The sequence below is a fragment of the Chiloscyllium plagiosum genome, unplaced genomic scaffold (genome assembly GCF_037043375.1).
Source record: "Chiloscyllium plagiosum isolate Xiang-an unplaced genomic scaffold, Cpla_swu_hap1 HiC_scaffold_5, whole genome shotgun sequence".
Taxonomy (NCBI): Eukaryota; Metazoa; Chordata; class Chondrichthyes; order Orectolobiformes; family Hemiscylliidae; genus Chiloscyllium; species Chiloscyllium plagiosum.
The window spans coordinates 52,300,073-52,318,897 of NW_028270143.1; the positions used below are offsets into that span (position 1 = coordinate 52,300,073).

General features: G+C 38.6%; 1 protein-coding gene and 1 long non-coding RNA gene across 4 annotated transcripts in view; one reads left to right on the top strand and one right to left on the bottom strand.

Moving 5' to 3' along the window:
- The first annotated feature begins 7,815 nt into the window (after window positions 1-7,815).
- The window catches only part of LOC148149927 (uncharacterized), a 70,399-nt gene continuing 59,389 nt past the window's right edge, over window positions 7,816-18,825 (top strand). The window contains exon 1 of the long non-coding RNA XR_015757187.1: window positions 7,816-7,953. This is a non-coding gene — a long non-coding RNA (uncharacterized LOC148149927). The remainder of the gene's footprint in view (window positions 7,954-18,825) is intronic.
- sema5a (sema domain, seven thrombospondin repeats (type 1 and type 1-like), transmembrane domain (TM) and short cytoplasmic domain, (semaphorin) 5A) overlaps window positions 11,044-18,825 on the bottom strand; it is a 214,393-nt gene continuing 206,611 nt past the window's right edge. For all 3 annotated transcript variants that reach the window (XM_043689989.2, XM_043689988.2, XM_087987160.1), the window contains 3 exons: window positions 16,247-16,291; window positions 15,934-16,145; window positions 11,044-14,780 (listed from right to left, as the gene is read on the bottom strand). In XM_043689989.2, the coding sequence (XP_043545924.2) occupies window positions 14,661-14,780; window positions 15,934-16,145; window positions 16,247-16,291 (377 nt within the window). In that variant the 3' untranslated portion in view covers window positions 11,044-14,660. The remainder of the gene's footprint in view (window positions 14,781-15,933; window positions 16,146-16,246; window positions 16,292-18,825) is intronic.

The following is an 18,825-nucleotide window of genomic DNA, read 5'->3' on the forward strand; positions in this document are numbered from 1 at the left end:
TTAGCAAGGGGCCAGGAATCTGTATGTAGCTCAACATAGAGCTAGCTTGTACTTCTTAAAGGCAGCAATCTGGAGCTGATTATGGAAGGCTTTGAGGGAAGGATTATGACAACCAGTTAAAGAATAAGCCAGAGTTGGCTCCAGGTACTTCAATGTAAATGTTGAGAAGAGGAGAAGGCCCCTAACATGAAACGGAGAAGGAAATGAGAATGAGAATATCAAGGAGTTGCATTCCAGGAGTCTGGCCCAAGGACCTGGCTACATTGTCACAAGAAATTCAATGACCTCACATGGACTAAAGCCATTCCTTCCAATTGCACCTCCAATGCCTACACCAGAAACCTTTTTTTTATTCATTTGTGGGATGTCAGTATTGCTGGTCGGCCAGCATTTAGTTGTTGTTGAGAAGGTGGTGGTGAGCTGCCTTCTTGAACTGCTGCAGTCCACTTGCTGTGGGTTGACCCACAGTGCCATTAGAGAGGGAAATTTCAGGATGTTGATCCAGCGACACTGAAGGAATGGTGATATATTTCCAAGTCAAGATGGTGGGGGCTTGGAGGGGAATGTGACGGTGGCAGGGTTCCCATGTATTTGCTGCTCTTGTCCCTCTAGATGGAAGTGGTCATGCGTTTGATAGGTGCTATCTGAGGATCTTTGGAGATTTTCTGCAGTGTTTCTTGGAGATAGTACATACTGCTGCTACTGAGCGTCGGTGGTGGAGGGAGTGGATACTTGTGGACTTAGTGTCCATCAAGTGGACTGCTTTGTCCTGGATGGTGTCAAGCTTCTTGAATATTGTTTGGGCTGCAGCAATCCAGTTAAGCGGGAGTACTCCATCACACTCCTGACTCGTGCCTTGTAGATGGTGGACAGGCTGTGGGGAGTGTGTTACTTACTGCAGGTATTCCTAGCCTCTGACCTGTTCTTGTAACCACTGTGTTTATGTGGTGAGTCCAATTTAGTTTCTGATCAATGATAACATTCAGGATGTTGACAGTGGGGGTTTCAGTGATGGTAACACTATTGTATGTCAAGGGGTGATGGTTAGATTGTCTCTTGTAGTGATGGTCATTGCCTGACATTTGTGTGGCACAAATGTTACTTACTACTTGTCAGCTCAAGCCTAGATATTGTCCAGATCTTGTTGCAGTTGAACAGGGGCTGCTTCAGTATCTGAGGAGTCACAAATGGTGTAACCATTGATGAACATCCCCACTTCTGACCTTATGGTGGCAGGAAGGTCATTGATGAAGCAGCTGAAGATAGTTGGACCGAGGACACTACCCTGAGGATCTCCTGCAAAGATATCCTGGAGCTGAGTTGGCTGACTTCCAACAACAACAACCATCTTGCTTTGTGTCGGTTATGACTCCAACCACTGGAGAGTTTGATTCGATACCCACTGGTTTCAGATTTTCTAGGACTCCTTGATGCCACACTCATTCGAAAGCAACCTTAATGTCAAGGGCTGTCACTCTCACCTCATCTCTGGAGTTCAGCTCTTTGTCCATGTTTGAGCCAAGGCTGTAATGGGATCAGGAGCTGACTGGCCCTGGCAGAATCCAAACTGAGCATCACTGAGCTACTCAGTTCAACACACCCAGCAGTCAGTATTCAAGATGCATGGTTAATATTTAGATGCTCTACCTCATCTTCATATACTAACCAATGCCACCTGCCTAACCCCCACATCTCTCAGCTTCTCCATGCCTGCAGCTATTCACCTATTCAGGTAGGTGACTCAAACACATTGTAACACACCTTTCCCTGTCTCATCTGACAAGGTGATCCTTCTTGAATTAGATGGTGCTCTGAATTATTGGACCAGCAGTGACTGAGCACATTGCAAATTCAACAGAGAATATCTGAGATTACAGTATGTTCTTGCCTCATGCCCCTTCGCAAATCACTCATTTTATTTTGCAGCATGGTGTCGCCATGAGCCTCTTGTTTTCCAGCCCACCCCATTTCCCTCAGCTCAAACCTCATACTCTTCAATTTCGGGTGCCCAAGCCCGCTAGCCATCCAGCTAAACCAGCCTCACACAAACTTCTGAATATGAAGCATAATCACTGATACTGGCACAACACAAACTCTGGGGGGCTGTTCAGAGTCAGCGACAGCACTTGATGAATCACCAGATATAAATGAGTTGCAGCGAGGCTAAAAAGATAATGATATTTCAGCTCACCAAAACAAAGGGGCTAAGACAAGGACTTTGATACTACAGCATATAGAAGAATGTTATGGAGATACATATCAAACGCATGGTACACTGACTGACCTGTCAGAGGCTATATTTTGTCAGAACCATGGAAGGATTCAATTCCAAATTTGCACAGAACAGTGTGAAAATGAAACCTAGATCCTGAGAATACTTGCCACCCCAGCCATATTGTCACATTTGATGTTTGGTATCTTAGCTTCCACTGCAACACAGGCAGGAAGTGTTGCAGTGTTAGTTAACCACTGGGATCATGAGTTTCATGCTTATTGTCATGCAGGCTTACGCTGCTGCTACTGTAGCTCCAGATATCAGTGCATAACAAGGTCTCTAGGGTCTCACAGCTGGACAATCCATCAGTCAGAATACCAAGACAGCTCCGCTCACCCACTGTGCTCTTGCCTTTCCAAGGTAGCAGCAATAACTCTGTTGTGTATGTACCTGCTGTCCGCTCACAGGATGACAGAATTCATGCCATCGCTGGTACTTCTTCAGTTCCACTGTTATTGTCTGTCAGCCAGCAGCCCAAACCTCTACAAACCATGCCATACTGACAGGGTGAAATCCCAAGGTGCAGAAATGCTTGATGACGGGCAATGGAATTTGTGGTCAGTGATGGTCTACAGCAGAGAATCGAGGAAAATCAACTCAAATTTGTGCCACGCGGGGAGAAAAACTGAGTGAATTGACTGAAAACATTGCTACGGTCTCAGCAGTGAACACACGCTCCTGTTCCGGATGAATTGGAGGGCCAATGATGTCAGAGAGACATTTAAGACGTTTGAGCAGTAGTGAAATTTGATATGCTGTAGTTTTCTAAAAGGCACCAGTGAAAAGGAAAAGGTCAGCTGTATCCTTTGTGTGGACAAGAGAGAAAAAGGTTCAGATCTTTACAAATATTGCTAATTTAAAATGACATGCTGTTGAAGCTTTTTTCTCTTACACTCATCAGGACAGATGCAAGAATACATTTCAAAGGGAACAATATGTACTGCATTAGAAACAGTGGGCTGATGTTTTTAGCAAGTACAAAACAACCTTGATTATCCTAATGAGATGGGCAGGGAGTATTCAGTTTGGATAACTGATCTGATCATAAACAAAGGAAGCCATACTGAACATTCAAACTGAACTTTCTGTCCACTCAGGAGCATCCTGTGTTCGTGCTAATTCCTGAGCATCGCCTGATATCAAATGTCTTTCACCCCCCTCAACATTTTGGATTGGGACAAGAGAAAACTGAAGGTTCGTTGACTCATTCAAGGAGTTGTGAGTGTTGCGCAACGGTAGAAGACAAAGCTAGCAAAGATAAAGCAACTCCTGTTCGGGTGCAACGAGCAAATGTCAGACCTGGCCCCACTCTCTTGGTGAAAGTGACCAGCAGAGAGAGAGAGAGAGAGGACAGCACAAGCAACCAGGGAGAAAAAAAAATCCAGCATTAGTCTGTGTGACATTGCAGATCGGAACAGGTACTTCAGATTCTGGAAGAATTGGAAATACAGGTTGCAGCTCAGATTTTTTTGTTTGTATTGTTTGCTGTTATTGTTAATGTGCAATTACAAAAGAATTGTTTTTGTTCTAGTGGATGTCCTGTGTGTGATTGTGGGTAAGTGTCTCTCTCATAGTATGTGTTTTTATATAGAGTTCATAACAATTTACCTTGAGATCTAGTTTGCATAATCCAAACTTCGGATAATCGATGCTTGGATAACTGAGGTTGATCTGCACTTTGATTGCTTGAAGATTCATCCTGGAGAGTGTACCAGGGAAAGCTTTTGTGCCCCAAAGCTTTTGATTAAATTCAAAAATGGCAAATTCAGTCAAAACTTCAATGAGTGATATTACTTGACAATTACTTGATATGACAAAAACTTGAAGAAGAATGACAATACTGAAGTCCAGGCAGAAAATTAGGAAGCTAGCTGTTTAATACTATGTTCTGAATCTCATGGTTTTTTGGCTAAGTCAGAGGTGCATCAGGCTTTTGGAGGGATTTCTGCCACAAGACTGCAAGTTTTCTCACCCTATCTTACTAAACTCTCATCAACTATCTACACTGCCCAAATGGAGTCTGTTATATCCAATTCCAGCCCCAACCTGCCACATGCCAATCCCAAAACAACTAGCCATTTAGCAGATACACTGGAATTCACCAGCATCCTCTGTACCCACCCCATCTTTAAAAGTCCATTATGCGACCAGACAACCACTGTCAGATCAGAGCTGCCCTGTACAATTCGTGACATTTGCCGTGGTCATAGCAGATGGGTAAATCTGTGCTCTGTATTAAGGTCAAGGACCTGGAGACCCTGCTTGTCTGGCAGTGTAGATGCAGGACTTTGTCTCCCAAGGACCAGCAACTGAAGCAACCGCATCATGCCAGGCTGGCTCAAGGTTGCCACCCAGGTTAACAGTAGTCTCAGCTGTCTGAACGAATGCACAGTGCTGTAGGTCAATGATCTTCTCCACTCTGAGAGCATAAGTGCTCCCATCTTCTCTCCAATACCTCACATTCATTCTATCTTTGCAATTGTGCCACCTCCCAAGTCACATGTTCTACAATTCTTAATAATGCTTATATCTTCCATTACTCATTCTCATCCACCTCAAACCCCGACAACACTAACACTGAATGCCCTCTGCACTAGCTACTGAGATCATCTCCTCATCTGCACAAAACTAACAGCAATACCACCCACCTTCACCTCCTGTGATATCTGTTTTTCTCCGGTTCCAGGAACAAAGTAGCTGTCAATAAGGCAGAAAGAGTCAAGAAGAGTGATGGACTGTCTGACATTCGGATCCTCACCCCTTATACGGAAGCTATTCTGCCTCTAGCCATCCCAAGTGACTGACTGACCATTTCTAAGTCCCCTGGGCTGGTCCTGACTTGACTTACTATACCCAAACTCTCTAACTGCAGGCCATACATCCTGACTGAGGTCTGATTTAGGGACTATATAGTCATCTGTATATGTACACAAGTTAATATACAAAATATCACATCACTGAGCAACAATATATCTGTCTGTAGCACATGGTCTAATCTAAGAAATATATGTGACGGCATAGGAAGAGACCCTTCTGTCCAACTTGTCCATGCTGACCATTTAGTTTAAAGGGTGAGATTATTTTTAACTTCTAGGAAATACAACGCACAGCATGCCTGGCCTTCTTTTGAGTGTTCTTTCTCTGCTCTAATTCTCTGCCATGCTGCGGTTTGGGCAGTATCATTTTCTGATGACGGGCCTTCAGATTCCTGTGAACACTGTGGAAAGATGTCGTACCACTTTTCCAACATTGAACAGGGTTCCCTAAGTGTGAAGTGAAAATACTCTGCAAAGTTTAGGTACAGTGGGTACCAGGAGTATGTGGGTGCAGCTGAATTCAGGTCACCAGCGAGTCACAGGGGCAACATAAGCTCCAAAATAGAAGCTTGGAGGTCTTTGATGCGTGCCAATATCTCAGTTTGCTCTCCGCAAACTTCCAGTGTGCAAACAGTCCATCACCCCTTGCCCCCTCAACTTGCATACAGTCTACCTTCATGTCACCCCAGTCCCCTCCCCGTCCCCTCCCCATTCATTCTGCCCTCCCCCGAGTGTCCTTCTCCTCTCCCTTCCCACTCTGCCCCTCCCCTCTCCACCCCTTTCCCCTTCCTTTCCCTCCTCCCCTCTCCACTCCACTACTCCCCCACCCGTCCCCGCTCCCCCTCTCCAATCTACTACCCCCGACTCCCTCCCCATCAAAACAAAGAACTGCAGATGTTGGAAAAGTGAAACGTTCTGACGAAGGGTTGCTGGATTCTACAGATGCTGCCAGATTTGCTGTGTTTCTCTAACACGCTGTTTTTGCTCCACTTAATGGACTATTGGCCCAGTTTTAAAGATGAATATGAGGCCCCACAACACTGACCCCTGCCCATCCAATCTTGGCCACATGCCCCCTCACACCTCCTCATATGCCCCATGCTCCCTATGTATCCTCCAAAGTCTACCACAGTAGGGAAATCTTAAAGTTATGTCTTCAAAATTAACATTAAACCTAAACTAAAAATCCAACACATCTATCATTCAAACACTTATTTAAATATTCATTCAAAAATAATCCAAAAAATGTAAATCCCCTTAAAGTGTCAATCAGTTGCAATGACAAACATCTATTTATTAACTGCAAAGACTGTTAGATGTTTAATACCCTCTTAGAACTTATAATCAAAGTATCTACACAGACCCCCACTGGTAAGTGGTCCTGTAACTTTTGAAACTCAGGGAAGTATTCAGAATGGGCTTAGCTGTAATAACAAAATGTTTCAGATCACAGAAATTGAAACCTATGGAAATTGCAAGAATAGGTGTCTATGTATTCATGACTTTCTCTCATTAGACTAGGTTTTCTTTTCTCTGAATGAAAGGTGCATATTGTTTGTCCGTTAAGTTTTAGAGGATTGGGGATTTAAATCACTTCAGGTCTTGAGACTTAACAATTGCCAAGTAGTGTTTACTTAAGTTTTGAATACATACTAGCATATTCCCAGGGTGGAAAGTACTCTAAAGCATCCTAACACTTGCATAATGCCGTTAAATGTGGTGTTACTCTTACCTTTTCAGAAAAGGTATAACCAACTTTAATCAACCTATAATCAACTAATGGAGTAAAAGCACATCTAACTTACAATGCAACATCTAATCTTTGAAAATGAAAGGACTTTATTTTTGCATTTTGAAAACTCAACGAAAACATTCAAAAAGCTGATGACTTGTTTGGCTCCCCATTTGTAAATGTGGTCTCCCAGGAAATTCAATGTGAAACAAAATATCTTTCTCAATCAGGACTCACATCTTCACACTGACCCAGCAGTACTGTGCTATGGTGAGGGATTGACTGAAATCTGTTTTAAACGTTAGTTTAAACAACTGTGACTCATCTGTGACAAAACAATTGGCACCAATTGTATTTGGTAGACATTGTTTTACTCTACGACACTTCTGAAGTGCAGTAGTGGTCAAATTAGCCTGATGACAAAATTGCATAATGGTTGGACTGCTTGCCCATGGAATTGAGCCAATAAAGGCAGCAGTGCTCCATACAGGAGTGCTTCCAGCACCCCTATCCTCTGCTGGCAAAGACTGACAAAAACAGGAATAAAATCTGGATTTGGCTATCAGTTACTATTTTTAAAAGCACTGCTGAACTGACCCAATTTGGCAAAACTCCAGGTAAGAGTCATTAATTCAATGTTCTGGACAATGAATCTTGTCAAGGATGATGTGTGTGTCTTGGCAGGTACTACACAATTGCGTTAACTATGGTTTATGAAGGATAAAATACAGTAAGCCAGCAAAGCCGAGGACTCAAGAAACCATTTACAGAGGTACTGAAGTCATAAGAGTAAAATAATGTCTACCAAATACAATTGGTGCCAACTGTTTTGTCACAGATGAGTCACAGATGTTTAAACTAACGTTTAAAACAGATTTCAGTCAATCCCTCACCATAGCACAGTACTGCTGGGTCAGTGTGAAGATGTGAGTCCAGATTGAGAAAGATATTTTATTTTACATTGAATTTCCTGCTGGCCTTTAATTAAAGAAGGCTGTGTTGTACGACGCACCCTGTCTAAATGTCACTCCCGTATCATCCTCGCTTTCATATTCCACAACTTAACCTGGTAGTTGGTGTCTGTTACTGAAAGATAATGGCAATGTTGATAATGCTAACCACTTTGAACAGTAAGTAAAAATAAATTACATTGCTTTAATAAAATAGTACATATAAAGGTGTAATAAGGATAACTGTTATGAACAATTCTATTTGCATATGCTCCTGGTTGATCTTTTCAGACATTACACAAGACATAAAAAATACCTATTTCTGTTCCATTCACAAATCCATTGGTTAAATATAATAGTATGTTAATGATAGCAAAAAGCTTTTCATTGTGCTTCGGTACACGTGATAATAAATTAAATTCAAATTCAATTGATGATACATGTCATGTTTGTGGAAATTGGCCAACAGGTTTGAGAATTAAAAAGTATACCAAAAGTTGCAAATGTTCTGATCATTTTACATGACTATGTTTTCTTCAATATTCATGGCATCATGCCTCTTCTCTCAAAAATTGAGAGGTTTCTGAATTTACACATTAACTGCCCTTTGTACCGACTGCAACATTGAGTCTTGCATAAGCAATCTTTGAATGATATAATAGTTATGAATGCAATACCAATCAATTTGTTTGCAATTGTAGCTGAATAAAATGAGTTGCATGTCTTCAGATGGTAAATTGGTGTTAGGGATTTTATATATGTCAAATTTTAATTTAGTCTCAACTCAAATTCGCACTTCTCACCCAATCATCTGTTTTCACATTAATAAGTAGGCATGCTAAGATGATGCCATACCCTGAGTCCTCAATGTCCCACTGATCATATTGATGCCAGCTCACTCTCAGTGGGAGATCATTGGACTATTGAAGGCTTCTGTCCATTCTGAGGATCCTCAGACATCTGGGAATAGTTTTTAAAGGCTGTTTTTGAACCTTTCATTAGGACGTTGAGGCAGCCCAAAGGTCTCCCCATGTTTGAGCAGAGCTTACCTCTCTTAGTGGGGCTGCCAAATAGACATCGCTGCAGTCTTTTCCGTGTTTCTGTTCTGCCCACCAGGACTGATTGTCCACTTTGTGGAAGTTCCTTATTGCCATTGCACTATTAACTTAAGGGATCATGATCCAAAAATCATCTGAAAGCCTCAAAATGTTATAAGTGCAGTTGATTCTGGCCCACGTATCAGAGCACCAATAAAACAAACTCTTTTATTCCTATTCTTTTGTCTACATTCTAACCAGTTACTGATGCATGTCACAAGGGTGGCACGGTGACACAGTGGTTAGCACTGCTGCCTCATAGCGCCAGAGACCCGGGTTCAATTCCTGCCCCAGGCGACTGACTGTGTGGAGTTTGCATGTTCTCCCTGTGTCTGCATGGGTTTCCTCCGGGTGCTCCGGTTTCCTCCCACAGTCCAAAGATGTGCAGGGCCAGGTGAATTGGCCATACTAAAGTGTTAGGTAAGGGGTAAATGTAGGGGTATGGGTGGGTTTCGCTTTGGCGGGTCGGTGTGGACTTGTTGGGCCGAAGGGCCTGTTTCCACACTGTAACGTAATCTAATCTAATCTAAAAGGTTACCTCCAATTCTGCGTGTTCACACTTTTGCTGTCATCAGCATTTTGTTAAGAATTTTGTACACGTACCTTTACTTGAAAAAGTATAGAAAATTATTCTAAAATCTAGAGTACTGTTAGGTAGCTAGCATTCAAAAACAGAAATTACTGGAGAAACTCAGCAGATCTGGCAGTATCTGTGGAAAGAAAACAGAGTTAACATTTCAAATCCAGTGACCCTTCTTCAGAGCTTTTCTGAATTTCTGCTGTTGTGTTTTAGACCATCAGCACATCTTTTGTTTTGTTTTAATTTTTAGCACTGTTATCCTTTGACATCCACATTTCATTTCTTTCACATCTGTCTGCTTCTTGCTCATGAGACAATGATATATATTTACAAACATTTTTATTTCTGATGGTCACAAATGTTTTTTGTTGAAGAAACAGATTATTTACACTGAGCTAAAGTACAAAAATATAATACAATTATTTTACATTATGAGGACCTGCTGAAAAACACTGAATACATATTACATCGTACATAAATCACACTCGATGGACAGAGTATTTACCATTTTTCAGCAAAATTTTCCAGTCACCCAAAGTTCTTTAAATATAGCTCTCATGGTATCTATTCGGGGAAAAACTATTTCCTTACTCAATTCCTTCCCCCAGCTACCTGTTGGGTCTCTGCTGCTTTAACCATTAATGAATTTCCTTGCTTAGCTGGGAAGGTGAGTTGTCAATGCCTTAGTTGGAGAGTACATCTGCAGGATAGGGTTATATCTAGAATCATCACCCAAGAGTTGGATTTGGCCACTCCACACTGCCTGATTCAGTATTCTGGCACCGAGTTAGCAAACTTCACCCACATACGAGAAATCAAGCTAAAAACAAACATCATTATTACGATTCTAAAATAACCTTTATGAATACTGTCACCTGATGCTCAATTGTTGCAACTGCTAGGGTGAAAACAATCTAGTGTCTTTTCCAAGGGAGTTTTTATATTGGAATATTACATCTGAAAAACAGCACAGCGCCCTTTCATATGAACTTGTTGTTGCTTTTGCTCTAATCTTTTTTCTTCGAAGATCTGTTCTAATCTCAGTGCATTGTCTGTTCATTAGTGGCTTTGTTTCTGAACTGTCAAAGAAAATGATAGCTCATTTGACATTTGAGAAACAGGTTGCTTGAAATTGAAAACTATGACTTTTGGAACAAAAGCTTTGGATTCTGATCATTTTTCTTTTGAAAATGTGATTTCAACACAACATTAGCATTCTTTTGATGCTATGGAAATTTACCGGTATTTAGAATTTTATCGTCAGACTGCTAGTAATTGTTATGATTTCAAATCAGTCAATCTGAACAAAGGCACCAAAAGCGTTATTTTTGGTATGCTCATTATGTCCACACAAACTGTAAACTGGTTAGATTTTTCTCCAATATATTTTAACATTAATGCTGTCACTCCTAAAAGCAAAACTTCCAGTGTCAGTCACAAAGTGATGGCTTAATATACACCCCTGTCCAATTTCACTTTCTACTGACATCAGCTTTCTCCTACCAGCTTAATGTGCAATGCTGAAAGCTAACTTAGCCCACGAAGTAACATACCATTTTCCACTTAAAGTTCTAATAATAACCTGAGCACAGGACAGCTAATGTAGCACATTTTATTTGTAGATAATTAAATATCCATAACAAAAGAGTTCTAACCAAGAAAAATGTGTGACATTAGAAAGCAATTGTAAATCTGTTGTTCAGTGGGAACATGAGAAAATCTGAAATCACTGTTCCAATATATTCAGGCAATTGCAGCTATAACATTTGATGGAATTAAAATTATAATTAATTTAATCTAATTGTGGCCCTAATTAAAGATAGATTAAAGAGTTGCCTCAAAATTAGTCACATACAGCCACCAATAATAATTGTCAACACCTTAAGGTTTGGCAGGACATAATGCCATATCCATGGATTTAAATATTTACATGTGTGGCATTTCAAGCAGAAATGCCTCTGTCCAACCCCTACCAATAGCTTCCATGAGCGTCAACTCATTAGATGACTACTTGCCCCAGCAAGAATTCTCCAAAAATATCTATAGGCGCTTTCTTCATTTACACAGAAACCATAGTACTTACAATGGTTAACTTAATGATAACATTTAATGAGGGGTAAAAATTAAGATAAAAATCGAATTGATTGGTGACAGGAAACTTCCTGAATTTAAAATATTAAATAGACATTTAAAAGAATATTAAAAACTTTTAAAAATAACATTTGCTCAGTCAATTAATCATGTTCTCCCTACTTTCATCCACATTATTGTTACCTTTGTATCACATCCTTCTGTACAATCTTTAGCCTTTTGTAACAGCTGTTCATGTAAAATTATCCTGAAGCTATTTATACATCTTAAAATGTGAAAAATTAGCATCTAAAAGTTCTTAGTCATATTAATGGGAATTAAACTCCTGTTTATTTTAGTAAAAAATAAACTTCTTACTTAGTAACACTAATGAAATTGTAGGAATACACAACTCTGAAATGTCATTTCTAGGAATGTTTTAGCAAGCAGATGTTAAATAAGATTGAAGCAAATATTCTTTTGTCTTCTATTAATAAATTTTACCCCCACTGATGCCAATATTTTCCTTAGGAATTCTGACAAGTATTAACTAGGTCTCACTAAAATATCAAAACTAAAATTTTCCTTCTGCATCAAAACGCACCACAGTGAGATAACTAATTTGTCTAGTTTACTTCAGCATCTATAAAGGTTTGAATTCCCTCTTTTAGTTTAGAAATATTACTGACTCATGTCTAATTCACTCGTAATGAATGATGCTGTAATGAACCTGAGAATGTAGGACTTTGAAGGATGCCAACATCACAGATTGGTTCAGAACAGGAAGGCCTTTCAGCCATTAACTTTGTCTCACTCAATATTACTAAAACCATATACTAGCTGCTGACTACTTTCTGCATAAAAGGATTGTTTTGGCATTTGACCTAAATTTCACCTTTTCCAGAACACCTTTACTCCCACCCCCAATCACCCTGAAACTCACAAATCTTGGACAAAATTCACCTTGCTGCCTTGTTTTTTGTTTAAGGCTATTTGCAGGTTAATTGTGTTCCTGTGCACTGTATAAGGGCTAGATGGTCGACTTGGCCCATACAGATAGATTTTAGAAACTGCTGCTAATAATAAAATTTAATGAGAATTGAGGTGTACATTGGGAAAATGTGTGGAGGTCATCACTCCCAGGCACAGTTTTCTTTCTTTATTAAAATGTACAGGTCTCACTAATGTCTGAGGCTACTTCTAATACACCTCCCACTGCATGCTTGGAGTGCTACTTTCTAACATTTACTTCAATGTTAAAAAACCATTTAACCATGACACTACATAAACCATGCCAATAGTAAAGCTAAAAATAGATTGTTGAAGCTGCAGTTGTCGCAGCAGAAGAGTACAATCAATGCAGATCACTTTTTTCAAATACACTTCCATCAGTTACACTTTCAAGTATTCAAAGACTGATGAAAAATAAAACCATAAATTTTAGAAATTCACATGCTGCTCAACCAACATACAGAAGAGAAAAAGGTAGTTTAGAGATAGATTAGTATTCTAGGATGTGACTTTTCTTAATTTTAGAATGCAATTTTATTAATGGATTGTTGCCGAAGGAGGTCAAGAAATGTTACTGTCTGAACTTGTAACGAAATTGCCCATTTTATCCCCTTTTGCACTGCAGCATTTTTAGGGAGGAAAATACCATAACATATATGTATTTCTGTTACAGTGAGAAAAATAAACAGCAACCTGTTTCAATTGCTGCTGTAATTATGCTTTTCAAATTATGACAAATAGCTTAGATTTTGATATGTGGCAGCATGTTGCCTAATACTTTCATATAAAATATCCATATGAATTATTGAAAACATTTATTAATCCAATTAAAATAAACATGTAACAAATTGCACTAATGTATGGGACTGTGATGTGAATGCTTTAAGTAGTGTTAATAGGAGAAAGCAAACATTCGCAAATGGTCAAATATCCTAGATAGTGGATGATGAATGCCAAATGATATCTTGTGGTTTTCAACATCAGGTAATTCATTTGTTAAAGGAACTGAATCTTACAACCTGCTCTTGGCAAAATAACAGCAAACAGCTGAGAGCAGCCTTACGAATCTCAACAATCAAGCAGAAAATAACTTTAACTATTGTAATATATCATATGCAAAAGACTTCAGTTGTGAGAAACCGTTCAAATCTGCAATTAACAAAGGAACTAAACATACAAAGCAACAACAGGATAAATTAACAGTTTAAATCCTGCAAAAACTGCAAGTATTCACAGCTGATGGGCTCTGTACAAAAGCCATTGTTTTTCAAAATTGCTGTTAATAATGCTGTTGACAGTGGGGCATTGAGTTGCCTAATGAGCTAAACATACCTAGTTAATCATTTGTACTATTCATATGTTCAGTCAATTATTTACAGTTTTGTAAATCTCACACTGAAAATATTTCATGATTGTCTGAATTTTCAAACAGCAAAGGTAAACTGGTCAATAAGTATACAACAGACAATGGAGATTACCTAGGAAAAAAAGTAACACAAAGATGCACTTAAGGTCTACCTTCTAACTATCTTGAAAGTAATGTAAAAAAACAGATTCTGCTCTACAAGTTGCAGTTGGCTGGGTCTTTGGAATGGCACGAAGTGACGGACAGTCAATACAGTTGAATATTCCTGACCACATACAACATAAAATGCAACAGTCTCATTGGGGCAGCTCTGCAAGTCACTCAGTAACTCGATTTGTTAGGACTTGATTCCCAGCCCTATATCACTTACATCTGTGTTGAGTTTTACTTTTCAAATATTCTCATTGCTTTAGTATATAATTGAATAGGACTGGTGAAAACACAAACACACAAAATTCATTAAATGACGATCTTCTGTCCACAGGCACTGTTTGTGTTTCTTTAGTCACTGTGAGATAAACTTCTTTAATAGAAGGTACAGTCCTTAGTTCTAGCACAGCAGAACAGAACAACTAAATTCCAACTTAGCTGGAATCCATTTCTGTGTTTGATCCTTTCAAGTGTTGTCATTGGTGTTTAAGTTTTAGACAGGCAAAAGGTAGGAACGAAAGTTGGTAGGTATTAGTGCAGTCTCATCTCCAATCCAGAATGAAAACAGGGATCTTTAATCAGTAGACTAGTCTGCTTTGAGCAATTTACCAATCTAATAGTCATCGTACATATTGAAGTCTGTGAAATAGGTATTGGAAAAGGACTTTGCATGAAGATGTGGATTGAAGTATTTATTTCGTTCCTCAAGGATTAAATTGTTTTTGTTGAAAGCCTGGAAAATAAAGATATTACTTATTAATACATCTATAAATATTATATCATTTACTATATCAAACTTCCTGGGGTTTCAGCTTTAACTCTTGAAATGACTGCACTGTTCACAACCAGAAATTCAGTTTTCAATCTTGGTGCTGAAGCAGATCTGGAAGGCAAGTGGCTTTGCTCAAGGTATAAAGGCACATGAAATTTCGGGACCAGCCCTAACTATCTGTTCATGGCTAAAGTGATCCACCAAATGTATTGCTACCATAGAGTTGAGCTTACACATACTAAATTGTAGACTCTTTCAAAATCCCTTTGTTTATGATCAATCTTATCGCCTGCATAATCCCTGCATCTCATCATCACTACCAACTGATTAATGAACAGTAATCTAGTAAAACAGATTGATATCTAAAAATAATTCTCTTCATTTCTCTAATAATTACAGGAAGAAGAATTTTTAACTTCAACCATCTGAGACATAATGTGGCAGAGTAGAGAGATCATTCATCATTTTAGAATTTGTCTGACTTTCAAAGCATTCATTTCCATGGCATGTTAACATAAACGCGAGATAACAGGAAGCTGATTGGTTCTGCCACATTACTATCCAGGTAGTGAAGTTAAAAATTACTGCCATGGTACTATAAAGAACTATTTTAGGCAGAAGTTGAATCAAGCTTCCTGCAAAAGATGTTATTAGAGTTTTCGGTGCTGCTGTTAAGTTTTGCAAAACATTTCCAATCAAATGATTTTCTTATCAGGATGAAATGCATATTTTAGTTTTTTAAAAAAAAATCACCTCTTCTGCTTCATTGCTACCAATCTACAAGCATATGGCTTTAGTAATGCAGGTTGCAATTGGTATCTGGTTTGTTAATTAGGAGAAAGACAAGCATTTTCCCATTTTGTTCATGGTGGTTTTCATGCTTAAGAATTTCTGATAAACCTACCTGCTCCAGTAATTCTAATATTATTATGTTATTTTTTAACCTCATGTTAATAGAAAAATGTTGACATTAGCTGGTAAGTTTCACAGACTCTACTTTTTAGTAGAGTCCACTTGTCTACTTGTTTAATTATACTTGTTTAGTTATGTGACAATATATATACTAGACAACAGTAATAAATTCAACTTATGTTTTAAAGTTATAATGTCCTACCTTAATGGCTTCCACCGAATCATATTTATCAAGTTTATTGACATGGTTTGTGATGTTCGTGTTGAGGGGAACTGCAGAAATTGGATGGATGACAGTGGCATCATGGGACTGCCGTTGATATCGCTGGCAATAGGTATATACAAGTAATGTTAAAAGACAGCCTAAGATGGAGCAGCTTAATCCCACTGCAATCATATGGAACATGTTGAATTCTGCAAAGAATTTCAGAAACAGGGAAATAAATACTCATTACATAAGTGTGAACTTAGTCAAGAATCTTCATCAAATGCAGGATTAGAGAATCAACACTTACCACCACATCTTCTGTCACCCAAGCTGGACTTAGCAATATGCACTTCTAAGGGAATAATTTTTTTAAAAAAGAAGTTTATGTTAATTAAAATGCTTACTGAAAATTTGAGTAAAGAAAATGTTTTGGAATATTGTCAACTCTCGTAAGTTTATTTAATTGAGCCATAGAATCATAAGACCTAAACCTTGACCTATGTCAACCCACTGATCCCAAACAGGCAGCTGGTGAAACATTGCTCGCAACATTCGAAATTGTAGTGTGGATCTTTGGGCAACATCACCACTCCTGTTCATTCTCCAATGACACTTTTTAAAATGAAAGAATTTACTTAATATAGTGCCTTTCACAATCTTAGGATGTTCTAGAATGGTTTACAGCCAATCAAATACGTATAAACTGTAGCAATATTGTAACTTGGGTAAACATGGCAACCAATTTGCTCACAGCAAAATACTTCAACCATCTGTGAGGCTGTGGTTTTAAGATAAATTATTTTGTCCTTATTTTGAAGAGAGGTTGTAAGGCAGAGGTGCTGAGCAGTTTACCAAAACCAATAGAATAAGTAGATTGTGAGGCCTTGGAATTTCTTTTAAGTTGGAACAATAGAAGCAGCCTGGATGGTTGTGGTGGGTGTGGCCAGCTGTCACAGACCAGGATTTCTAGATTTTCCATAGTTTTTAGGCTTAGCTTTAAGCAACAGGTGCTGTTGTCTTGAAGAAATGGAAGCTATTTTCCCTCTCTTGATTACAGCCAAAAGCTGGAGGTTCTCTTCATAGTCTGCTAGATTGCAGTTTTTCTGAATTTGCCTTTTTGCCGAAGAGTGTGTTTATGGGATGTTACTATATTGGAACTGTTAATTAGTAATAGTTACTGTATCCCTTATTTTGTTACATTTTCCAGTAGAGTTAAGTTATCCTAAAGTCTTCTTTCTTTGGTCGTATTTTAACTGTAGTGTTTAAATAAACTATGTTTTGCTTAATGTTGAGTAATTTGACCAGTTGCATTGCATCTGAAACATGGCATGTCACATTTGCCTTTAAAATAAGAAAAAAGTTAGGATCTAGGCTATTTCTTAAAATATTTGGAGGATGCCTGGTTTGGTCCATAACACATCAATGAGATTGTGACAACATGATTTTATTTTTATAGATGTTGGTTATGGCACAACTATTGGCCCATGCAAACTTTGGGAAAAAAAAGTCTTGTTTAAATACTGCTGAAGTAGGAATGAGGGAGGTTAACATTAGTAGATTTAAGATTTATGTGCATGATAATCTTTGTTACAGTTATTCATTAAAGCTCAGACAAGGAAGTTGAGTTACCCTTGGAAACTAGCAGACCCAAGGCTGGAGGTTGAGATAATAGCGAGCCAACATGGAGTTCAGACTTATGAATGTGGTGCTGGAAAATTCTCAGATAGCAAAGATAAGCTTTTTCCTTACATATGCTCACATAAAATATTTTCTGCTTAAACCATGCAGATTCCAGGGTGATTATTTTTACAACACAGCATTGGGACCTTTTACATCTTGAGGTCTAAATATGAGGACATTAGGAGAGAACAAATTTGGGCTTGGCTGTGGTAGGCTGCTCAAACAATCTGGTGGCAGTGCTAACTGAGAAGGTGCACACATCAACAGTAGTCATTTAGATGTGGTTTGTGAATATAATATTGTATCCCAACAAGACATGAACACAGTTGGGAAGGGAGCAAATCAGTGGTAAAGCTGCCAAGAAAATAAAACTAGACCAGGAACCTAACACTAAGTAAATGTTATTTTATGGTTTTCATTCTCTAATGCACATTTACTAATAATTTGTTTTTGTTTTTAAAGAGTTTCACCAGAAAAAAAAGTATAACTAGCAATGCATATCCTTCTTTGCAGAACGGGTGTTCCATGACTGTACGAAACTTGATTTATTTTGTCATCATGAATTAATTTGTTGGTGTATGGTTACAAATAAAGATTACTGAGTACAGAGTTATGAGTTGTAATTCACTGAAATAGCAAAACAATTGTTCATAACCAGGTTGGCTGAATCAGTGTTTGCCAAGTTACAATTAACCTGAGCCAAGTAAAGATATATTTACACTAGAAGTGTATTTGTGTCGGGTTTGAACTGATGTGGATTACACTGCAGTCACTTGAGAGTATTGATTTTAATGATCAGCAGCATTACTATGTAGTTAATTCAACATTAACAGAGATATGAAAATGAAAAATTCTCGAAATCACAGCAGGTCACAGAGCTCTGGTGAAGAGTCACCTAGATTTGAACTATTAGTTAGCTCTGACAAGTGGTGTTCCACAAGGCTCAGTGTTAGGACCACAGCTTTTCACTTTATACATTAATGATCGAAATTAATGTATTAATACATTAATGAAAGAACTGAGGGCATTCTGGCTAATTGCAGACAATACAAAGATAGATAGAGGGAGATGAAGTATTGAGGAGGTGGGGAGGCTGCAGAAGGATTTGGATAGGTTAGGAGAGTGGACAAAGAAGTGGCCTTTGGTAAGAAGAATAGTAGCATGATCTATTTTCTAAAAGGGGAGAAAATTCAGAAGTCTGAAGTG